The 25,153-nt window shown below is 35.0% G+C and overlaps 3 protein-coding genes and 1 long non-coding RNA gene across 11 annotated transcripts in view; 2 read left to right on the top strand and 2 right to left on the bottom strand.

Moving 5' to 3' along the window:
• jak1 (Janus kinase 1) overlaps positions 1-4,560 on the bottom strand; it is a 39,475-nt gene extending 34,915 nt beyond the window's left edge. For 2 of the 3 annotated variants that reach the window (XM_048199904.1, XM_048199906.1), the window contains exon 1: positions 4,235-4,482. The gene's annotated coding sequence lies outside the window, so the exon portion shown is untranslated. Of the gene's footprint in view, positions 1-4,234 lie in introns of all 3 variants that reach the window. The other variant, XM_048199905.1, reaches the window with a different exon arrangement.
• Positions 4,561-7,753: 3,193 nt separating this feature from the next.
• On the bottom strand, positions 7,754-10,279 carry LOC125273971. Its single transcript, XR_007186164.1, has 2 exons — positions 9,104-10,279; positions 7,754-8,551 (listed from the first exon to the last, which is right to left on the bottom strand). It is a non-coding gene; the product is annotated as an uncharacterized LOC125273971 (long non-coding RNA).
• Positions 10,280-11,007: 728 nt separating this feature from the next.
• On the top strand, positions 11,008-22,141 carry ak4 (adenylate kinase 4). 6 transcript variants are annotated; one of them, XM_048199903.1, is made up of 7 exons: positions 11,008-11,296; positions 11,384-11,428; positions 11,539-11,697; positions 12,701-12,820; positions 13,962-14,134; positions 20,486-20,604; positions 20,776-22,141. In XM_048199903.1, exons 3-7 carry the CDS (start codon positions 11,556-11,558, stop codon positions 20,900-20,902), a joined length of 681 nt encoding a protein of 226 aa, XP_048055860.1. In that variant the 5' UTR covers positions 11,008-11,296; positions 11,384-11,428; positions 11,539-11,555; the 3' UTR covers positions 20,903-22,141. The 6 variants fall into 6 exon arrangements, with proteins under 6 accessions (XP_048055860.1, XP_048055858.1, XP_048055859.1 ...); XM_048199901.1 differs by having other exon boundaries at positions 11,008-11,300; XM_048199898.1 differs by having other exon boundaries at positions 11,013-11,296; positions 11,384-11,442.
• An 810-nt stretch (positions 22,142-22,951) lies between these two features.
• dnajc6 (DnaJ (Hsp40) homolog, subfamily C, member 6) overlaps positions 22,952-25,153 on the top strand; it is a 39,972-nt gene continuing 37,770 nt past the window's right edge. The window contains exon 1 of the mRNA XM_048199896.1: positions 22,952-23,290. The gene's annotated coding sequence lies outside the window, so the exon portion shown is untranslated. The remainder of the gene's footprint in view (positions 23,291-25,153) is intronic.

The raw sequence follows: 25,153 nt of genomic DNA, 5'->3' as shown, positions 1-25,153 counted from the left end.
TCCATCCATCATAAAAAAATTTATCTGGCTCCAGGGGGTTAATAAAGGCCTTCTGAAGCAAAGCGATGCATTTTTGTAAGAAAAATATCCATATTTATAACTTTATATACTGGAATCACTGGCTTCCGTACGTGAGTCTATTCTGGCAGAAGAGTGAACTTTGACCTGACGCATGGCGTACTGACAAACACAGAAGCGCAGAGGATAGAAAACAAAAACAAAAAAACAATTAGAAGTTTAAAACGAGAATTTTTAAAGGGCTTGAGGGTGAGTAAATTATGGGATAATTTTCATTTTTGGGTGAACTAACCCTTTAATATATAGGAAATAAATTTATCAACAATTATTTGGTCCCAAATCAGGTAGCCCCTACTGAGTGATGGTTTAATATTTTAGGCTAAATTTAAGATGAATAGAAAAAAAGAGCTTCTCCTTCAGGCATTTATTTGTACCCGATTCATCAGAAATATTCCTACGGCCTTTTTCCAAGGTTTTTGCAGTTCAATAAACATCTGTCAATCAGTATGAGTGACTGATGCTCTTCTCTCTGCAGTCACGTCCTTATACAGAAGCTCGTTTCAGCTGCACAACAAAACCACTACAGACACCCCCAACCAGTCTATTAAATGGCCAAACATTGCAAGCAATTCAGATGTTTTGTGACTAGCTTTCCATTTAGTTCCTTTCCTTTATGATGTTTTAACTTGCATTTTATGAGAAGTTCCCCTTTTTAAGAATCCAGTGAATCATGTCCTTTTTCTTTCTCATGTTCAAGACACAGTCCTAAGTCATCTAGGAAACCTTTTAAGGGATAGTTGTAAGTTTGCCATTCTTCTGCAAGCTGTTAAAATGATTCTCCATCTGCTTCGGTATGATTCACGACGCCATTCTTCTGTTTAATTGACACGGCCTCACTTCCTGAGGTGCTGACGTGCTGCTTGCTGATAAAGTCATGGTTAACACTGTTCCTCCACGCTTTAGACCCTGTGACTGTTCTTCTGGTAGACCGCCTGAGTACATCAAATGCATGTAGGTGCGGGAACCTGCTGTAATTGTTTTATCCTGTTTGCAGGCTCTTAATACCACAATGAAAACTTTTTCAAATGAACTTAAAATAAAGGTAAGTTTAGTTTTCATGGACAGCTTCCTTTGTCATGGAGATTCTTCTATCTCAATTGTATTTAAATACAAAGGTTATTGTGTCTATATCATATGGATTAAATATATTTTAGCCTTTAATTATGTTATACTACCGGATACTGTAATATCTTATGAATTATGTAATCAAATTTACATTGCTTTATGGCTATTTTTCTCTATAATTAACCTTGCCAATTGAGCAGAAACATGAGCATTTCTCTACAACAGAGTTATAAACAGCTCCCAAATATGTCATCCAATAAATGGGTAAGATTAATCTACAATTTGTAGACAATTAAATTTCTGATAACGTTCTTACCAGTAAACAACAATAACATTATTTGATTATTAATATATTAATTAGATTATTAATTATAATACATCAAGGCCTATATTACTTGATAATATATATGATTTCTTTTCACACAACGGTTTCCAATTTTCCAGTGTTGTATTTTTAAATAAAACCTCATTAGCATTTTATCCTGGCGCTTGCTAAATTAGCAATATCTCTTTCTGTTATGTTTTGACATGTACGGAGGCTTATGATTGGACTGCCTTAGTCGCCAAAAACTGCCTCTGGCAACTTAAATACCTGTGTGACAATTTAAAACATCTAGGAGTTGTTCTTGTCATTAAGGCTTCATAACTCCACATGAATTGTCAGAACACCATGCAGAACAACATGTTCTATTCTAAAGGGAAACTCCACTTGCAATGTTCAGTGATGGCCACAAAGATCTCACTATTTCTAACTCCCCTCAGTTTATGACTAAACCCACCAGAAAATCTGTTTGTTATTCTTTTGGCAGTTCTGTATAGAGACCAGATATACCCTAAAAAGACTCTTCTCAAGACTATTTAACCAACATCAGGATGAGAGCTTCAAATAGACCAGAATGGTCAATACTCTACTTAAAATGAACGTCTTACATTTGACATCAATTTTTATCAATTTATTAGTATGAAACTGACATAAAATCTTAAGCTATGGGAAAGAAATTATGAAACTGTAATTAGGGTAGTGCGATTAATCGAAATCATAATAAAAGAGAATGCACAATTTCTAAACCGCAGAAAGCACGATTTTTCCGCCAGCCCCCTCAGTGTGCAATCTGAATGCAGTGGCCTAAATCTAGCATGAGAACAGATCAGAGCGGGTTTACCATTACGACATGGAAGAAAGCACAGAAACAAGGATGGTGAATTCAGGGCAGGATAAGGCCTTGACCAAAAAAAAAAAAAAAAAAAAAAATCTCAACATGGTTTGGGAATATTTTGGATACACGAGAGATGTGCTACGTCCAAAATCGCATACTGTCTGAGTAGGTACAACATTTGAATTTACTTCAAGACCATTAAAAAGGTACTCTATATAGTATGAATATAGGTAGTATGAATGAAATTCGGATGTAATACATCTTTCATGTTGTTACTGTCACGTGACCAACCAATTCCTCTCCCGGGGGGCTTACGGAATAGTAAAGTGTCCATCAAATATGCAATTCAGGAAATACTGTTTCAAAATCGTGATTAAAATCGAAACTGCATTATTGATTAAAAAAAATTGTGGTAGTATTTTATGTCCATATCACACAGCCCTAACTGTAATTCATATTTTTAAGTGGCTAGTACAGCAATTTAAATGGGGTTCCTCGCCAAAACAGGCTCTATGGGAATTAAATGTTTCCATTTTTGGCAGATTAAAAAAATTAACTGAATCAAAGAAACAAGAATGAAAATAAACATACTGCAACTTTTTTTTCTTTGTGTGAGAGAGGGGTTAGTACTGTTATTTAAAAGGGATTCCCCACTAAAACATCTATAGGAACTGAATATCTCCCACAGAGTCACTTTTGTCCATACTGTATCAGATTACCAGCATGAATTTGTACAGATGACATAATCAAACAGTACTGTAGTAGTATAGCATATTGTTGTGGTCCCTCTTTTACTCGGAAATGGTTAATTGATGTATTTTTTAGAATCAAAGGGAAATTTTAAGTTTCTCCTAGAAATGCCAAGTCAAGACAACCACAATTCAACAGCTTTGTGTTATCTGATGAATTTCTTTAGAAAATTAGATTTTTAAGAGTAGTTTTATCCTTCAGTTCCATTATTGTTTTTAATTAATTAAACAGAATGTGATTTGTAATTTGTGTAATATGTGCTAATGGCCAATCAGTCTTGATAGAGTATATGAATTTAAGAGTAGAGATGGACCAATAATCGGTTTGAAGAACAATATTTTTTACTATGTAAAAACCATAAATATTATCATGTTCTCCAAGACAAAGCCCAAAAGCAAATATGAAAATAACTTTACATAAATATAATGAAACTAATATTATTAATAAAATATTGATAACGTGCATTTTGTGTTCATAATACTAGTATATGGGTTAGTTATTTATTATTGTTTTTAAGAAAATCTATCGCATATCAGTTATGGGACATTTTTATATGAAAAATAATCAGCCTCGGTCGATCTCTCCAAAGCACATCAAATATACTTCAACCCCACACGCTCCTGTTCAGCAAACAGACAGCTTGTGATAACTGTGTACAAGTGTTCAGATTTATATCGACAAAACTGCAGTCACGGGAGCAACAAGTTTAACCATTTAACCACTGTAGATTCAGAGCATGAGAAAAACATCAAAAATAATGTCAATGCTTATCAAGTTAGCAACAATAACACATAAAACAAAACTAAGGATTTTTCCTACAACTTCCAAATTGCGAAGGCCTGACTAGGACCTAGTGTGCTTTAAAAAAAAAAAAAAAAGTGACTCTCCATTATTATTTTACAGCCGTTCGTCAACCAGACATTATCGGACACAAAGAGATTAAAGTTGACGGCATTATTATCTACAGTTTAAGTCCAATAAAGGCAGAATTTGTTCCATAGACTCAAATGAGTTCCTCCTTGAACACTCTTATCGACATATTTAGCAGTACCATACACAAACTAATAAGAGAATATCACAACTTGATGTTTACTAACATCGCACATGAAAAGAAAAGACATAAACAATCCCCCAGAGATCAGACACACAATCAGGATGTGAAGAGTTACGGCCCTCGTCCTTACCTCGTCAGGCAAAGCTACTTCCGTTTAATTTCGATCATTACAGACGTTTGAACACTTCCTCTTGATATTTTATTGATGTAAACCACTCGTTATTTAACTCCAAAATGTTCTCCGATAATATAAGGTTTATCCCACGAGATAAATTTTCAAAACAAACTTCACTTTACAGTAGAACAAGCCGTGGTTAAGTCTTCATGATCAACTAACCTTTCCTGTCAAGCGTCGACCACATTCCCGAAAATAGGGTAAAGACGAGCGCTGTCACACGTTGCTTATTGGCTCTTCCTGCTGTCAATCAAAAGCTGCACCAATGACGTTAAACCCTAGGCGGAGATTAAACTAGTGGATTTCTGTTATGGCTACAGCCTCCGTGTATAGTTAAGACCATTTACTATGATACATGCGATTAAACTCACAGTTAGAGTGTTAATCCTGTGTGTACTGAGGTGATGTAAAAATAATTTACACCATACATTTAAACAAAACATCAGATTAATACATAGCTGATAGTTTTTAAACAAATGATTCAAATAATTAAAGATTATTACAGTTGTAGCTATAGCCTAATCATAAAACTTAAATTTAGTTAAACAGTGCAGTAGCATTAAAAATATTTGGATTTAATAATGTACATTGATAATTTAAAGGATCATCATAATTGATTCATATTGCTAATTATGCTTCTCAATTAAAAGTTAAGGCATTGCTGCCGTTATATATTGTATCAGTAACATATTACTGCACAACACTGAAAGATGTTTCACAGATTTATAAATAATAAATATATTCATAAACACCCTAGTTTAGACTGTAGAAATACCACTGGGCTACATTTAATGGTTACATGTAATTTTACATATGTAACCACCAGTATAACAATCTTCATCTTCTTGTATTACTTTTGTACATATATAGGCCTATGTGTACAACTAAGTCCTGATATTTCATCAAGCATGTTTCACTGCTTCCGCTTTATTCAGTCTCTGTGTTTTTAATATAGAGATCAGCAACACACTAAGCCCTCTCTGATTACACTGGTTGGAGGTCTTTAAGACCAAGAAGGTTTAAGCCTGCCATGGAAGGGAGGGACTTCCCGTCCTCACCATCAGATGAGTTGCCAGAAACTGTGGGCTGCAGTTTCACAAGAGGGCTGCAGAGCACACTGGTAGAGTGTGGCAGATCAATAAGTTCAACAGAGGACCGTTCGGGTAGACAGTATCAAAATGTGTATATCTGAGCTTTAAATGTTTTAAAAGTAAAGTGACAAGTACATGTGCACTAATTAAATAGCCCAAATCTTTTAATTGTCTCAACATTTACATATATGTTGACAGAAAACAGTGAATTATTTGCAGCATTAGACAACTATCTCAAATAATATGTGTTGAGATGTGTTGATAATAATACAGCTTAAACACTGAGAGGGGGGAAGGTCCAGTTGGAAACTCCTGTCGTTGGATGAGTCATACGCTATAATTGGTAGGTGATGAGTCTACGTGCAATACTGCCATAAGCACTCAAACAAAATCTATAATGCATTGCATTTCTCATAGATCTGAAGAAAAACTCAACAGAGGTCAGGAACAAAAAAATATGTAGATAATAGATCATATGTAAACATCAGATAATATGTAAACATCAAATTGAAAACGACCCAGAAATTATTTTTTTATTTTTTATTTTTTTTACATATAGTTGTATTATTGTATTTTTATTTCTCACTTTGTTACAGAAACCGATTACTCACCTTTACATTGTCATTCTAAAATGAGCAGATGACTCAATTTAGAAGAGCGTTAAGAAGGGTGTGTAACATAGGAAAAGTGTCTGCTGGGGCTAAATTACTAACAGCATGTTGAAATGATTATGAGACAAAAGGGTAGAATACACTCATACTATATATTTTTTTAAATCTTTATGGTGTGCACACAAATGCTATGAACATAATAAAGTTTTCACTAACTTCTTCTAAATGTATTATATGTAAATAAATGTATATAAATAATTTATACTATATATATATATATACACTTCTGTTCAAAAGTTTGGGATCTGTAATTTTTTTAAAATGTTTTTAAAATAAATCTCTAATGCTCAACAAGACTACATTTATTTGATACAAAATACATTAAAAACTGTAATACTGTGAAATATTATACAATTTAAAATAACTGTTTTCTATTTTAATATATTTTAAAATGTAATTTATTCATGTGATGGTAAAGTAGAATTTAGCACCAGTCTTCAGTGTCAATTGATCCTTCAAAAATCATTCTAATATGCTGATTTGCTGCTCAAGAAACATTTCTGATTATTGTCAATGTTGAAAACAGTTGTGTACAATTTTTAAGGATTCTTTGATGAATAGAAAATTCAAAAGAACAGTATTTATTTCAAATAGAAAGCTTTTGTAACATTATTTTTTTTTCAGCAAGGATGCATTAAATTGATACAAAAGTGACAGTAAAGACATTTATAATGTTACAAAAGCTTTCTATTTCAGACAACAATTTTATGAAAAGAGAAAAAGCAGATTTATTAAACTTCTATTTGACTTCTATTCTATTTGATTTTCAAACTGTTTCATGTAAGCAAACATCTCTTTATGTACTACAGTTTGCCCTAAAACAAGTGTAAATATATGTACAAGGAAGGGAATTCACATTTCTGACAATATTTACACAAATTTGCATATAAGCTATAAGGATGTATATCCAACAAATTTTGCAACTTAAATACATTTTGTGGTAACACTTTACAAGAAGGTCTCATTTGTTAACATAAGCTAATGTTTTAACTAACATGAACTAACAATGAGCAATACATTTGTTACAGTATTTATTAATCTTTGTTAATGTTAGTTAATAAAAATCCAGCTGTTCATTTTTGTTCATGTTAGTTTACATTGCATGAACTAATGTTAACATATACAACTTTTGATTTTAATAATGTATAAGTAAATGTTAAAATAAACATGAACTAAGATGAATAATGCTGTAAATTATTGTCAATTCTTAGTTCATGTTAACTAGTAGTTAACTAATGTTAACTAATGAAACCTTATTGTAAAGTGTTACCCATTTTCTTATATCTTAATATATAACTAAAGTATTTGCAAAGTTTGATTGCAAGTGCAAATTATTTAGATTAAATAATTTGTTTAGTAATGTGCATAAAAATACAAAATATAAATCCTTCATAAACTTTTCAACATTTCATGTTTGAGAGGATACATTAAAGAAACTGTAGAACATTATTTGAAATGCAAACATCGAAAAGCAAAGTGTTCTCTACATTTTCTATATGGTCCTGATGTCTATAGGAAATACAATGAAATATGAATAAAATACTACATATATAAGATTAATAAAAGATTTTTGTCTTATTTCTCAAAACATCTATAATATTAAAATGAATGTCAAAAGGTTTTTGCTAGATAGCAGGAGGATATGATTTAACATTATACTGATAACAAAAGCTACCATAATGTGCATAATTTCATGTATAAAAGGCAATCCATTTTTACAGTTTTACAGTTTTATTAAAACAGAATAGCTTATCTCTTTATTAAATTGTATTGTTTTGTTCATTTTCTTGTCTTTTACATCTTGCTCACCTGTTTGGAAAAAAAAACTTTTTATGAGGCTAGATGTCAAGATGGCAGCCATCCTTCAGTTATCACAGTACTGTACCTTTAAGATGGACAGCATCAGCACTGTGATAACTGAACCAGGGCAGCCTGTCACATCAAGCAGATCCAGGGCGGTAGCGCTTCACGCATCTTCTCTTCCACGTTCATTCAGGGGTAACAACTTTGACTTTAAATATCACAGATAAAGTGTGAATTCCACAGGTTTACTCTATTCAAAATATAACAAATAAAATATAATATAGGCTAATTAAACCTAAAAATGTATATATTATAGAAATGAGTAGATGAAGCATTTTATTTTTTAACATAACTTATACTGTGTAGCTAGCAAAAATGTAATATCATGCCACATTTTCATTGGATACCCTGCATTAAATGACAGCTCCCAAGAGATTCAATACCTTAATTTGGAGCTTTAATTATTCATAAACACCGCCCCTGTGACGCCAGACTTGTTATGGTAACTCTGACTCCACCTTCTATGCTTTGCTCTCGTATTTGGCAAGCAAGTGGTTCCTCCCACAGACTCCGCCCACAGCTTCCCCGCCCTCCGTGCGAATCTCTTCTTGTAAACAACTCCATCAGCGCGTCGTGTTTGCCATCTCAGGACAGTGGAAACGCCTGCCAAATAATGACAAAACATCTGCCTAACATTCCTATAGCGGCTGTTTCGAGGGAAAAAGGAAGAAAAACACATTTAAATGGGTTAAAACGGGAATATTCTTGCTGTTATAGTGTGTTGCGACTTCTCATGGAAAAAATTTTATGTTTGATGAAACTACAGTTTTAAATAAAAGTAATTTATGTGAGGAACATTCGAGCAATATCATTTATAAACTACAAATGAATACAATGTGTTTGAGAAAAAAGCCCGTTAGAACGTCATGAAGTCAGTAGAGTCTACAATAAATTATACATAAGTTATTACACGAAAAGGCATTGCATGATCATATGTCATATAATATCACAACAAGTATCGTAAATATTCTGCGTGTAAAGCAGCTGTTCTACTTGCAATTTCGATTCGTTTTATAGTCTTATATCTCGTGAGTCTTCTTATTGTACTGTATTGATGCGCGCTAACGCCCAACAGCGCGCGCACACACCCCTCTCATAGCAAAAACAAACACCACGTACTTCTAAGGTAAAAACATTAACGTAATATCACCATCACAGTTAGACAGATGCATTATTCTACCTATTGCAAAAGTACTTACTTGCATTTTCAACGCTTAACTCCCGTGTTTACGTGAATATTTTTAATGACGCAGCAAGCGCCTTACAGCGAACAACGTGATTGTCGCCATTTTTTGTTGTTATTGAAATCTTCAAGCCATGTGACAATAAAATAACACGCTTCCGGGTCCTGACGCTCAAAGTTCAGCACTTTCTTTAGTGCAGAATGACTGTTGTCCTATAGAAGGTTTGAAAAGTCGACTGATTTTGACAGTGCATAGCCGAAGTGAACTGCGTTTTATATCTCTTATGTTCTGACGCCACCGTAAGGCACCTCGGAAATAAATGTTTGACATGTTGATTAGCTTATATGGCGGACTCTATTTCAGTGGTTTTCGATCTTTTTGACGCCATGTACCTGTGGCTCTTATGATGTAACGATGACAAAGCTGCTTGTTTTTAAACTTTTTTTATTGACAGAAACTAGATAAAAATAATTAACTATGATTATTTTTTATACGATTAAGTTAGAACTTTATGTTTTGAATAAAAATAGTTTAAAATTAATTAAATAAGACACTGAAATATTAAATATGTCCGTTTACATATTATACATAAAGCTTTTTTTCCCCAATTTGTTTCATATGTGTGGCCCCATTTATAAATTTGATGAGGCCCTATGGGTTCTGGCCCTTTCTCACTGCTCTAGCTGGATATCAATGTGGTAGACGTGTGTGACATAATTTTGAAAACTTTAAAGTAAGCAGTGCTGTGGCATCTGAGGAATGTTTGCACCAACATCACAGTAAACAAAGTGTGTCTGTCCTAAATCAGACAGGGGGCAGCTTATGTATATTTTTCAGTGCGACGCTATACTAGAGGCGTTTTAAAATAGGGCGTTTATGTTTCTCCTCCATTCATTTGCAGAGAGGAGACGCTCACGTCTAGTGTAACAAGTGTGTCTGTCCTAAATCAGACAGGGGGCAATATCACACCAGTTATACACATATGTTGACCACAGTCAGTTGCATGTGGAGAGAATAACTGTTGTGTCCCAAATGACATAGGCTACATTATGCACTTATACTATGCACTATGTACTCTACTTTGTAGTGTATGGATTTTATAAGCCCCTTTTTTATAGCTCCTCCCCCTCCCCTACTTAAAGGGATAGTTCACCCAAAAATGAAAATTTTGTTACTCACCTTCAAGTTGTTCCAAACCTGTATGAGTTTCTTTTTTTCTGTTGATCACAAAAGAAGATATTTTAAAGAATGTTGGTAACCAGACAGTTGACGGCACCCATTGACTTCCATAATAGGGAAAAATGGTTTGGTTACCAACATTCTTTAAAATATATCCTTTTGTGTTCAACAGAAGAAAGAAACTCATACAGTTTTGGAACAACATGACATGAGGGTGAGTAAATAATAACATTTTCATTTTGGGGTGAACTATCCCTTTAAGGAAAGCCGTGACATTGTTTGGTGCATGAAATGTCCAATGTTCCTTTGCTTTATCAGTTAAATAAATGCATAACCCGGCATTTGAAATGCAGTTTTTCTTTTTGTAATTTTCAGTGTGGACACACTATTTATACTAAAATAAATGGCATAGAATAGTGCATAAGTGTAAGAATTGGGATTTTTTTCTTCTGTAAACATCCTCTTTCAAGAAATCACGTGCGCCTCTAACTTAAATCTCTCCAAATAACCATATGAGGAAGCTAAAAGTCGGTTATTTTCAACGAACCCGTTTTCAACTAGTGGTAGCCTAAGTAAACAAACGCTTGCAAACGGAAATCGCGTTTGCCCTGGGTAACCATAGCAACAGTACGTCGACTTTAGCTGTCATTCATTATCACTTGTAGATTTTCATATCATACAAATATCACAAGAACGTTTTGTTTATAATTCCCTGTATGACCCGCATATTGTATTTAAGAGATATTTTTATGTATTGCGGTCAAGTGCAACCGTTTTAACTAAATACTTAAACGACCATACTCCTATACGGTGCAGCTTCTATATTTTTCAGTGCGACGCTATACTAGAGGCGTTTTAAAATAGGGCGTTTATGTTTCTCCTCCATTCATTTGCAGAGAGGAGACGCTCACGTCTACATAAAGAGCAGTAGGCGGTGCGTCAACGAAGGGCTACACGATTTTAATGAAGTGACAACGGGCTCTGTTTTCACCGTGGAAATAACAGTTTAATAGTACAGTACTCTGTTGGGTGGGTAAGTTTGTTTGTTGTTTTTGACCTAGAACTTTTTAAGTCGCTCCTTGTTGTGTGATTTTTTGGTTTTATTCGATGTTACAGGTCCCCACCCCTCATTCTGCACTGAAGATCTGCTTTAACGCAACTGTAATCTCTGAATTGTATGCAGACGCGCACTACATTGCAAACTGTGTCAAATAAGTGCGTGATTTGCATGGTTTCAGTAGTAATGCTGGACTCGTTTTTATTGTAAACAGGGCAGTTCGGTAAGGATATGTCCAAGTTATTCCGGGCTGTTATCATGGGTCCCCCAGGCTCGGGGAAAGGGACCATCTCGGAGAGGATCGCGCACAGTTTCGGCCTCAAACATTTATCCAGTGGAGACTTTGTTCGAGAAAACATCTCTGCCAAAACTGGTGCGTGCTTTGCAAAAATTTACTAACTTTCGGTTGCTTTCCTGGAAGCTTCTTATCTCTAGAGACCTGTCGATATCAACAAATGCTAGATGCACAGTGAGAAGGGATGTCTTTTTCATATGAAGGGGTGTAACCAACTTTTGCGGTTTATATAGGCTATTCAGATTGTGTGTTTTAAGATTCTTTAACTTTTGGTCCTGCCAGTTTGGAATATGTGGTTAGTACACCCTCGTCATGATGTTTAGAGTTCATGTGAGGTAAATGCGTTTAAAAGTTGCCATGCTGGCAAGATGCCACTCAACATTTCTGTTTTATTTCGCTGTTGCCATGCAAAACTCCCGTATTAAGACTTCAGCTGGCATTCATGCAAGTAGATAAAGACAGAGGAATTTTCATACTAATCAACACAGTATATACACATTCAGTTTCCTCATTATAAATGAGCTAGAATGGACTTTTTATGACTCATCTTTTTTGGTTAAAAAGAATATAACTTTTTGCTTTAACACATTTTTTCCCCCATTTTACTAAATACACTTTTGTGCATTAGTCTTTGAAGGCTGAGAGTTGATTTAGCTACCCGAAAAATATACTGTAACATTTTAGTTGTGGCTGTGTGGCATAGCTTTTAACTGTAAAAAGTTGAAATTTGTGCCATGACATTAAGATTTTTATCATACTTTGTTTTCATATTCTAAATTCAATATGAAATCAGTGGGCATCAGACGCTCATGTGACTGCTCGATCTATTATATGATTAACAATCTAGCTTGTGGTTAAAATCATATGATTAATAATTGATTTGTCTTAGTTAAAGGTTATGTGTACATTTTAAGTTTGAACGTAAGCAGAATTTTGTTGTTAAGTATGTCTTTTAAAAATTGCAGCTGCTTTCATTCTTGGAGGAACATTATTTAAAGAAATATATAAAGCCATATAGGTTTGATGATTATTATGGAAAAATATGTTTTCCATTCATTCCCTTTTTTTTTTTTTTTTGCAGAAGCTGGTGTTCTAGCTAAGACATATATAAAAAAAGGATTGCTGGTGCCAGACCATGTCATGACACGTCTTCTGCTGCCTAGATTGGAGGAGATGACAAAATGCAGCTGGTTGTTGGATGGTATGGTGGTAAATCCCATTAAAAAGTCACCATAAAATCAAAATGGACAGTTCTTATTTTTTTCATGGAATATTGCAGCGTTAATTATAAATGATTTATACTTTCACATCATTATTTTTTTAAATCCATCTTCCCTCATAATAATAATAATAATAATAATAATAAAAATAACGTCCTCTCCCTCTTGCAATGACATCTCTTCTCTGATGGACAAAATCAAGTTCCACCCTACATTTTTTCTTGTTGGAGAAGCCGTTTCACTTGTATATATACATCACAATAGGGAAGAAAAGACTATCGCAACTGTCATTTCATGGCAACTTTAATGTTTAATCCTTTTGCTATGTTATTATTTGTATTTATTTATTTAGGACTAAGCAAAATCTCTTTAGAGGAAGCAAAACTTTCATTTCTTCATTGAACAGAAACTAAAAACAATCTGCAGTGTTACTAAATTTAGGAAGTAACCTAGGAGTATTGGAAATATGTTGCCTCACATTCCCTATTTTCATTTTTATTAATTGATTAGTGATTTGTGAGGTCAGATAATCAAGATGTAACAGCTGCTATCTTAGAAAGTCAAAGTCACTATAGCTCCCAATATAGGATGTTAGGATATTAGACATTGATTGAAAAGGTGTGCAGTGTGACCTACAAAAAATCTTGCTACATGGATTAAACTAGTGTTCCTGTATTGCAGGACTGTACAGATTAAAGCGCAAAGGCTAATCCCAACTAAAGATTAAAATTAAAATATACCAACAAAAAAGTATCTACACTCAGTCATAAGTAATGAAAGCAGGTCCCCCACTGGCAATGCTATAATAAAAAAACACATAATACACAGGTTATTATGTTTTGTTTGTATGCTTGTTTTTATCAATATAGCATTGCCAGCGGGGGGCCCAATAAGGATGTAGTATTGAACACTTGACATTTATACATAGTTATGAAACTACACATTGCAACAAAAGTGTGACATTTCAAAATAGCATTTATTCATAACCTTCAAATGACATCATAAAATGTTATAATGAAATGAAGAAAATGCAATCACTCATATGTGAATAATTCAGGTGTGCGCATTAATTTTTTGGCCTGTATTAAGTGTTAGAAGTAATTTTTGTGAACTTACTTCCAGGTTTCCCTCGAACACTAGCTCAGGCTGAAGCCCTAAACAGTACATGTGATCTGGATGTAGCCATCAACCTCAACATCCCTCTGGAAACACTGAAGGAAAGACTGCGACATCGCTGGATACATCCATCCAGTGGGAGAGTGTATAATATGTGCTTCAATCCTCCCCGCGTCCAGGTGAAAATACTAGTTTTTATTGTTTCTGCACTGAAACCTTAATTCAGAAGTCTTATTATTTAAACTCATACTATTCAGTCTGACTCCTCCTGGGCTCCAAAAGCAGGTTGAGCAACAACATCAATGTATAGCACATTATCCTCCTGTTAAATTGAGTAAATATAGTATTGTGTCATAAAATATGCACTGCATTTTTAAAGGTGCCCTAGAATCAAAAATTGAATTTACGTTGGCATAGTTGAATAACAAGAGTTCAGTACATGGAAATGACATACAGTGAGCCTCTGTTACGTAACAGTCGGGATCATTAATATGTACGACCCCAATATTTGCATATGCCAGCCCATGTTCAAGGCATTAGACAAGGGCAGGCAGTATTAACGTCTGGATCTGTGCACAGCTGAATCAACAGACTAGGTAAGCAAGCAAGAACAATAGCGAAAAATGGCAGATGGAGCAATAATAACTGACATGATCCATGATTACATGATATTTTTAGTGATATTTGTGAATTGTCTTTCTAAATGTTTCGTTAGCATGTTGCTAATGTACTGTTAAAGGCAGGGTAGGCAAAAAAATGTATAAAAAACTTTTTTTCAAAATTTGTTTAAACTTTATTTATATATCAATACATAATTAAAATGTAAGTACTCTGAAAAAGAAAGTATAAAAATCGAGTGTCTGTAGACCTCTCACGACTGTTTTAAAGACAGCTCATTATTTCCATTCACTCCACCCCCTCCCTTCTGGGCTCCTTCCAAAGCCACGCCCCCAAAACGCATGAACGTGTGACTCCGACCACTGAGCTGGAAGACGCATTATTTACCTGAGACGAGCGGAGAGGAAGGAGCACAGTGCATGTAGTGACATCATGTCAGAATCACATGTAATAAAAATAACTTTAAAATTATGAAGATAAACAAACAAGATGTATTTTAGTACTCACTATCAAGCTAGCATATTGATATTGGTAAAGTTTAAAATATATATTTTTTGATTCGCTAACGAGCTAGTTATCTATAAGGCAAAGCTAAAAACAGGTTGCATGATACACGTTTTTCCATTACCATCATTTACACTGTGATGAAGATGAATTTCGTGTAAGATTCATAACATATACGTTGTTCTACAGATCAACAGAGTAACATACACTCAAATATCAACTCACAACTGCATTGCAGACACAAAATAATAACACACACATACAACAAAGTGTGTACGACACACACAGATACAAGATAAAGACATCAGTAAACATAGGTAGAGAATATAAAAACAAAACAAAGGCGAAAAAAAACGTGCAGGTAAACTTGCAGGTGAACATGGTAAAAGACTTAGACAGAGGGTAAAATTATGCACAATTCAACACTATAGCTATCATTATTTATCGTCTCTACTACGGCTCGCTAAGTAATGTTATGTTAGCTATATTACGCAGCTACGTGTGCTAATGACACATGCTTCATGAAAAAATAAACAAAAAAATATGTATGATCAAAATACAAAAAGAAAGATTTACCTGTCCAGCAGAAATAAAGCCATCAAGGAGTCACTTTTCAGCCCCTTGAGTTCCCTCAGTTCTCGCCATCGCTGGAAAGCCACGCCGATATTAACTCGCGTTTTATTTCTTTGTTTATCCAAAGACTTTTTGTTCATTGCCTTTTCTTGTACTGTTACTGTCTTCCTTTTTTTGCCTGGTTTGCCTTCACTAACTGCATAGGCCGATACTGTGAATTTAGCTTGCTGTTTCTCTGCCATTGTTTTGGTATTCCTAGGATCCGTGCCTCTTGGATTCCCCAAATCAAACGTGCGCGCGCAAGTGGGCAGGTCATGTGTGGCAAAAGGGTGGTTGCCATGGTTGCGAGAGAGTGACAGCCGCCTAAGCCAATCCTATGTTTCGTCCCGGATGGAAATAATGAGCTGTGTTTAATACAGATTAAACGGTCTAGAGTCACTCGATTTTTATACTCTTTTTACCAGAGTTCTTACATTTTAATTATGCATGTATATATATAGAAAGTTTAAACAAATTTGGAACAAAATTTCTTACCTACCCTGCCTTTAAATGTGGTTAAAGTTACCATCGTTTCTTACTGTATTCACGGAGACAAGAGAGCCGTCGCTATTTTCAATTTTAAACACTTGCAGTCTGTATAATGCATAAACACAACTTCATTCTTTATAAATCTCTCCAACAGTGTGTAATGTTAGCTTTAGCCACGAAGCACAGCCTCAAACTCATTCAGAATCAAATGTAAACATCCAAATAAATACTATACTCACATGATCCGACGTATGCATGCAGTATGCATGACGAACATCTTGTAAAGATCCATTTGAGGGTTATATTAGCTGTGTGAACTTTGTAAATGCACTGTATTATAGTCAAGAGCTCGGGGGGCAGGGAGCGCGCGATTTAAAGGGGTCGTGCGCAGAATCGGTGCATAGTTAATGATGCCCCAAAATAGGCAGTTAAAAAAATTTATTTAAAAAAATCTATGGGGTATTTTGAGCTGAAACTTCACAGACACATTCAGGGGACACCTTAGACTTATATTACATCTTGTAAAAACTGGTTCTAGGGCACCTTTAAGCAAAACAGGAATTTTTAGGGAGCAAGCATTTTTGTGCACTTTGTACCTGATTTGGCCCATACAAACAGTTTTATTGGTATGAATTTATGTGTTTAGGTTTATTTACTGATATTAATAATATTTTGAATTAATTTAGATGTTACCATTTTTTAACTGTGGCTGTGTACTTAAGTTACTACTGAACTAGGGAGTGGATTGAGACACAAGATGTGTCCTATTTCACAAATGGGAGTTGTGTTCACACTGAAGCTGAAACCTAATTTTCTTTCAATGGAAAACACCATATGCTTCTGTGTAGTAGAAAGTTAAAGGGTTAGTTCACCCAAAAATGAAAATTATGTCATCATGTCATTATGACCCTTGTGTCGTTCCTCACCTTCGTTCATCTTCGGAACACAAATTAAGATATTTTTGATAAAATCCAATGGCTCAGTGAGGCCTGCATCACCAGCAATAACACTCCCTTTTTCAATGCCCAGAAAGCTACTGAAGACATTATTTAAAACAGTTCATGTGACTACAGTGGTTCAACTTTAATATTATAAAGCAGCGAGAATACTTTTTGTGCGCTAAAAATATCAAAATAGTGACTTTATTCCACAATATCTAGTGATGGGCGATTTCAAAACACTGCTCATCCACCTTCTTGCAGAGTTTAAGACCCCTAAACCAGCTAATAAAGGTCTTTGAAATTACTTCAAAATTACAACCAGGTGTTTTGAAGCAGGGTTGGATCTAAACTCTGGCCCTTTAGGAGTAGGACTTGGTCCACCCCTGGTGTAAAGGGTTTAAAGTACTCCATGTGACTCCAATGGCTTAAACTCAGTTTTATGAAGCCACATGAGTGCTTTGTGCAAAAAAAAAAAATAATAATTTATCACTTTATTTTCAAAATATTATCCAAAGCGTGTTCACACAACAATGGCAGCTCTCGCTTGAACACAACACGCATGCGTCGTGACTCGTGAAGCTTTCGTGAACGCACGTTGCAGATCAATATTTCTTAAGTAGGGTGAGTAATAAATAATTAACTGCTCGTCCATTTATGCACGTCATGCTCTTATACAATGTAAGGTGGTTCTTAGAGCCCACTGGTCTAAATGCAGACGGATTAATCCAACCATTGATCCAGAATGTGACAGGTGTCACTTGGAACCAGCCACACTAACTCATATGTTTTGGACCGGCCCAGCTCTCTCCTCATTTTAAGGGTCGGTATTTGATTCTTTTTTAGCTATTACCTCCGTAGAAACTCCTGCATCGCCTTTTGTTGGACTTTTTGTGGTGTTGGCCGTCGGTCTTTTGCTGCCCACTCATTTTACAAATTTTGTTGTTCTTATAAGATTGCTAGCGAGACATCTTAATTTTACTGAAAGTTTACAATCTCACAGATTGGAAAAAGGATACCCTATATTTTATGAAATTAGATATTAGATATTCTTTTCAGTGGACTACAGTATTTTTATTAAAATTTGGCAGCCCTTTCTTGCACATTTTAAAACTCTCCAGGACTATATGTGACCCGGGACCACAAAACCGTTAGGATAGGACAATATTTGGCCGAGATACAACTATTCGAAAATCTGGAATAAGAGGATGCAAAAAAAAAAACAAATATTGAGAAAATCGTCTTTAAAGTTGTCCAAATGTTCTTAGCGATGCATATTACTTACAAAAATAAAATTTTGATATATTTATGGTAGGAAATTTACAAAATATCTTCATGGAACATGATCTTCACTTAATATCCTAATAATTTTTGGCATAAAAGAAAATCCATAATTTTGACCCATACAATGTATTTTTGGCTATTGCTACAAATATACCCATGCGACTTATGACTGGTTTTGAAGTCCAGGGTCACATATATACGTGTGTATAAATAGGGATGTATGTATGTTTTTTACATTTCACTATTGTTATTATCATTTTTTATATTATTTTGTTTTATTTATTTATTTATTTATTTATTTATTCCCTTTGGCTCTTTCTGAAGCCTTTTTGTTCATAATGATTATAAAATGCTTAAATCATAAACAAACAAAAAAAATAGTTATCTTTATTTTACTCAAGTACTTTTTTGAGTAAAATAAATTTGATTAAAATGAAGATAACAATTGATGTTACACAATCTTTGGTCACACCTGTCTTTAATGTACAAACCCGATTCCAAAAAAGTTGGGACACTGTACAAATTGTGAATAAAAACAGAATGCAATGATGTGGAAGTTTCAAATACAACATAGATGACATATCAAATGTTTAAACTGAGAAAATGTATCATTTTAAGGGAAAAATAAGTTGATTTTAAATTTCATGGCATCAACACATCTCAAAAAAGTTGGGACAAGGCCATATTTACCACTGTGTGGCATCCCCTCTTCTTTTTATAACAGTCTGCAACAGTTAACAGTTGTCCCATTCTTGTCTAATACAGGCTTCTAGTTGCTCAACTGTCTTAGGTCTTCTTTGTCGCATCTTCCTCTTTGTGATTCGCCAAATGTTTTCTATGGGTGAAAGATCTGGACTGCAGGCTGGCCATTTCAGTACCTGGATCCTTCTTCTACACAGCCATGATGTTGTAATTGATGCAGTATGTGATCTGGCGTTGTCATGTTGGAAAATGCAAGGTCTTCCCTGAAAGAGACGACGTCTGGATGGGAGCATATGTTGTTCTAGAACTTGGATATACCTTTCAGCATTGATGGTGCCTTTCCAGATGTGTAAGCTGCCCATGCCACACGCACTCATGCAACCCCATACCATCAGAGATGCAGGCTTCTGAACTGAGCGCTGATAACAACTTGGGTTGTCCTTGTCCTCTTTAGTCCGAATGACATGGCATCCCAGTTTTCCAAAAAGAACTTCAAATTTTGATTCGTCTGACCACAGAACAGTTTTCCACTTTGCCACAGTCCATTTTAAATGAGCCTTGGCCCAGAGAAAACGCCTGAGCTTCTGGATCATGTTTAGATATGGCTTCTTTTTTGACCTATAGAGTTTTAACTGGCAACGGCGAATGGCACGGTGGATTGTGTTCACCGACAATGTTTTCTGGAAGTATTCCTGAGCCCATGATGTGATTTCCATTACAGTAGCATTCCTGTATGTGATGCAGTGCTGTCTAAGGGCCCGAAGATCACGGGCATCCAGTATGGTTTTCCGACCTTGACCCTTACGCACAGAGATTGTTCCAGATTCTCTGAATATTTGGATGATATTATGCACTGTAGATGATGATAACTTAAAACTCTTTGCAATTTTTCTCTGAGAAACTCCTTTCTGATATTGCTCCACTATTTTTCACCGCAGCATTGGGGGAATTGGTGATCCTCTGCCCATCTTGACTTCTGAGAGACACTGCCACTCTGAGAGGCTCTTTTTATACCCAATCATGTTGACAATTGACCTAATAAGTTGCAAACTGGTCCTCCAGCTGTTCCTTATATGTACATTTAACTTTTCCGGCCTGTTATTGCTACCTGTCCCGACTTTTTTGGAATGTGTAGCTCTCATGAAATCCAAAATGAGCCAATATTTGGCATGACATTTCAAAATGTCTCACTTTCAACATTTGATATGTTATCTATATTATATTATGAATAAAATATAAGTTTATGCGATTTGTAAATTATTGCATTCCTTTTTTATTCACAATTTGTACAGTGTCCCAACTTGTTTGGAATTGGGTTTGTACTTACATTAAAAAAAAAAGTTTGGTAATTGTTAGCCTTGCTAATTTCTGTTGTGTTTGCAGGGGATAGATGACATCACAGGAGAGCCATTGATTCAACAGGAGGATGACAGACCAGAAGCCCTGGTGGCCAGACTGAGACACTACAAAGATGTTGCCAAACCTGTCATAGATTTCTATAAGTAAGCTCATGACACATTTATAGGAATTACCATTTAATTTTGGAATGAAATCCAAAACTGACCCAGTGTGCTTATGATTATACTTCTATGACTCTGAATCAAATGAACAAATGACTTGTGTACCTTGTACCTTATTTACTAACAGCAATGTAATTCTGTGTACCTTTGAAGGGCTAAAGGCATCCTGTACACATACTCAGACACAGAGACTGATCAGATCTGGCCGAATATCAGCACACTCCTCAGCACAAAGATCCCCACCATCCAGTCAGATGCACGGTGTGCTTCAACTCACTGAGGAAATCCTCTGACAATCTTACATCCAACGTGGCCTCATCTCAGAGGAATTACTGATTGACCACATCGATTTCCAAAGATTCCATGTTATGATTTCAACTTGTCCATTTGTAGTACAGTAATATTCTTCATAGTGCTATCTTTGATTATTTCAATTGTTGAAAAGATTCCACAAATTTCTAGAACTTGCTCTCCAATTTTATAAAGTGTTGTTGGTTCCTAGATTTGATTCAGAATGCACAGATTTAATTAGGTGTAATTAAATCACATATGAATAATAAGTGAAGGGTGACTTTGACGCATGTGACTTTGTCTAAATGAATGAGAAACTGTTCAAGCATTCCAATGAGATTCTAGCCAGATTCAATTATTCCTGAGGAGGCTTTACTTTATATTGACTGACGTGTTTGCATTTCTCACATATTTCATTGTAGTGTTATCATGCTACTACACACTATAAGAAATGCTATAATTATGTTTATGTGTTTTACAAGCTCTATAATCCAAATATGCCCATATGCCTTGGAAAAGTACAATTTCTTAAACTGTTGAAAATGCTATTGTGGACACCAGGCCTTATTGTTTAAAATATGTTGATAGAATGTTTAACTGTGTTAAAAAATCAAACCAATGTATTGGTAACACTATAGCAAATGGCTGTATATAAGTATAATGTGATGAAATAACCCTATTTCATATCAAATGTTTGTTAAACACTGCCTCTTTTTGGTGAATACTGTTCGGCATTGCATTTTTAAGAGCCATATCTGAGAGAACTTTGATCAGAAAGAATCTAGTGAGGTTACATGATTATATATTGTAACTATTTGTAAATTAATAACTGTGACTGTGTTCAGCCATAACAACAGTGATATCTTTTTTATCCAGAAGATTAAAGCACAGATTTACCAGAAACCACAGATTAAATTACAATTAGATTAAAATTTGTCATCAAAACAGAGAGAAGATAAAGGATCTCAGAGTGTTAGGCACACATTACCTTGTGATACTTATCAAACTATCTTTATTTTTCTCTGTTTGCTTTTCTTTTATTCTTTCTTGTTTCCCATTCTCTCTCTCTCTCGTTTTCTGTTTCAGTCCTATATACCAGCCAATAAGTGTTGGAGAAAACACTCATAATAATTCTACGCCCTCTTGTTGTGCAATACCATGTATAAGAATTTATATGCCTGAGCTTTCCTTTTTTTCCCCAAAGAAAATAAACTTATTTTCTCAGAAATTTGAAGTGTATTCTTTTGTATTGTATCTTTATTATTCATTCTTATGGAAATTGGTCTTTGGCCACCCACAATACACATAAAACATAATTCACATAATATTCAATAAACTAATTGACAGTGGAACAAAGAATGTCCTAAAAGTATTTTTATTTGTTAGTTCATCCTAGAGCTAGTGCCTTCCTGATGTCAGTTTTGGACAGTTCATTAAAGAGGGTGTGAAAGATCATGAACATTCATTTATTTCACCCACTGTAGTTCTTTATGACAAGGACTTTTTTGGAGGAAGCTTCTGTATATATAATATATTGTATAAGGATTATTATTAGCGTTATTGATGTAAAAACGTCCTACGTAAAAGCGACGTCACGTCTGACCAGCTGTTGGGAGGGTTGTCCTCATTCTGGGGGCTGCGCGTTGACGTTTATGTACGAATTCTACTACGGCGAAGGGCGGCTAATGAATATTAATTAGGTTAAATGACAGGACGCTGCCAGAGGACGTTTATGGAGCAACGTCACCATAATCTAATAAATATTCATGATCTCAGCCTCAGCCATAGTAACACGTACCATCTGCTGCTGTAGTCTGTGCGCGGCATGAAGGAAGTCCCGAAACGTACAAAAAAGGTGTCATTGCTGAAGGGAGTCTCAGTATGACACGCATCTAAAATTATCATAATCTCACCTCGCATAAAAATAGATAAATCTGACGGCTTAATATTACTAAAATAAAACTAAAAAAAAAAAAAGGAAGAAAAAGAAATCAGTGATAGATTTGACTCCATTTCAAAAAATCCATTCCGTGATTTCCTAAATATGAACGGTTTCGTGTATATTTTGTACAGTTATTAAACATTTAAAAAAAATAAAAATAACATATCCATAAAAACAATATATCCAATCCAATCTACTAATTTAGTTCAATTTAAGGTCCTTGTGAATTTACCTTGTGGGCTTTGATTCGATGATGCTGAAGTAGCTCATCGTTGCTGCAACAACAGTATCTGCTCAAGAGCTTCTTCGAAACGCAGCACGATTCGCTGGGACATGCGCCAATCTGACCTTTGACAGCTAGCGAATGACAAATGAAAGGTCAGCGTTTCTGACAGCAGCTGGGGCATCGGAGAATGAGAGACAGTGCATCGAAAGGTAGGAAGAAAATGCTGTTTAGATACAACTGAATGTATTTATTATTAGTAGCGGTAGTCATACAGCACTGAATGAGACACTTCGATCTTACGTAGTGAAATGTTATTAATAGCCTATGTATAAACCGTTGTGGCTGTCGTGATGTCATAATGGACCGAGAGGATGGATTTTTATCCTTATCTGCATTGATAAACAAGTATTGCGTTATATATAGTGCCATAGATGTTTTGTTTTGATGTGCTCTTCGTCATGTTAACATCTTTGCAGTATAATATCACGGTCGGGCATTTTTATTTGCCGCCAGGCCTGATTTAAGAAAGAATAAGCTACATGAGTCACGACAAGCAAAGCAGATCAGCTGATCGGACGCGTTTCTAGACTGATGCATAGGAGGTGGTGATGGTTTAGTAATCCTCATTGCTTACCATTGCTTGCTATTATTATTTCTTCTGATAAACCGAGATTTCGACAAAAGATGCACGACGAGCATGCAGAAAAAACAATCTTAAAATGTTTTCTGGTAAATGGTTTTTAGCTGGTCTGAGATTGTCATATTAGCAGGTGCTAGCTGGTCATTTAGCTGTTTGACAAGATATGGTCCAAATACAGCTTGAACATCATTAAGCTGCTGTGATTGTTTATCTATTATTGATTTTTTATATTTTGTTTATATATATATATATATATATATATATATATACAATATTGTACAGTATATCAGTATATCATCGGAAACATGTTCATAACAATTGAGAAAAAAAAGTCTGTTAATTTACCTGGTGTTTCCTTTGTTTGTTTTTAATCCACACAATAGTTTGTAAGTTTGATCCACTGATAAGCAATGATAAGCTATTCATTCCCTCTGGAAAATGGAAGTAAATGGCACAAAATTATTTGTCCTCAAATAATCAATTTTTCTCTCTAGAGCTATATGTGTTTGATGAGGAAAAAAAATCACAGAAATCTCAATTTGATCAATGGCAAAGAAAAAGTTATGTGCTTTAGTTTTAGTGCTCTTAATGTGTCATCTATGATAAGCACGAGGTCAGTTTTATGATGGTATAAAAGGTTAAAGGAAATCCCTTGCATCATCATGCAAGGAGCTATTGAAGGTTGCGCTCCCTGTTGCCATGGAGGCAATGTTGCACAAAATCCTCAATGTCTAGCCTTATAATGTTTCTCATGAAGTCACATCATTTAGCTGAATTTATCTAATGTCTATTTTGTGAATTTAATGTGAATTTATCTATAATAAGCCTATTATATATTACCAACTGCAAAGACCTAGCCATCCTAGGTGTATATGATTTTCTTCTTTCAGACGAATACAATCAGAGTTACATTAATAATCACCCTGATGTTAAGCTTTATAATGGCAGTGCACGGAAACTACCTGTTTGAAGCTCAAAAAAGTGCATCCATCCATCATAAATGTACTCCACATGGCTCCGGGGGGGTTAATAAAGGCAAAGCTATGCGTTTGTGTAAGAAAAATATCCATATTTAACATGTTATAAAGTAAAATATCTAGCTTCCGCCAGATCGCCTTCTGTATTAACCTTACGAAGAAAGTGTAATGCCTCTTGCCGTTCAAAATTGTTACACTATGCCCTACGCCTTCCGTATTCAATTTATGAAACAAGCGTAACTGATGCGATGTCAGTTACGCTATTTTCGTAAGTTGAATATGGAAGGCAGTCTGGCGGAAGCTAGTTATTTTACTTTATAACGTGTTAAATATGGATATTTTTCTTGCACAAAAGCATCACTTTGCCTTTATTACGCCCCTGGAGCCATGTGGAGTACATTTATGATGAATGGATGCACTTTTTTTGAGCTTTAAACAGGTGGTTTCAGCATCAG

This window comes from Megalobrama amblycephala, linkage group LG8 (genome assembly GCF_018812025.1).
Source record: "Megalobrama amblycephala isolate DHTTF-2021 linkage group LG8, ASM1881202v1, whole genome shotgun sequence".
In the NCBI taxonomy this organism is placed as follows: Eukaryota; Metazoa; Chordata; class Actinopteri; order Cypriniformes; family Xenocyprididae; genus Megalobrama; species Megalobrama amblycephala.
This window is presented reverse-complemented; position numbering and strand designations above follow the sequence as displayed.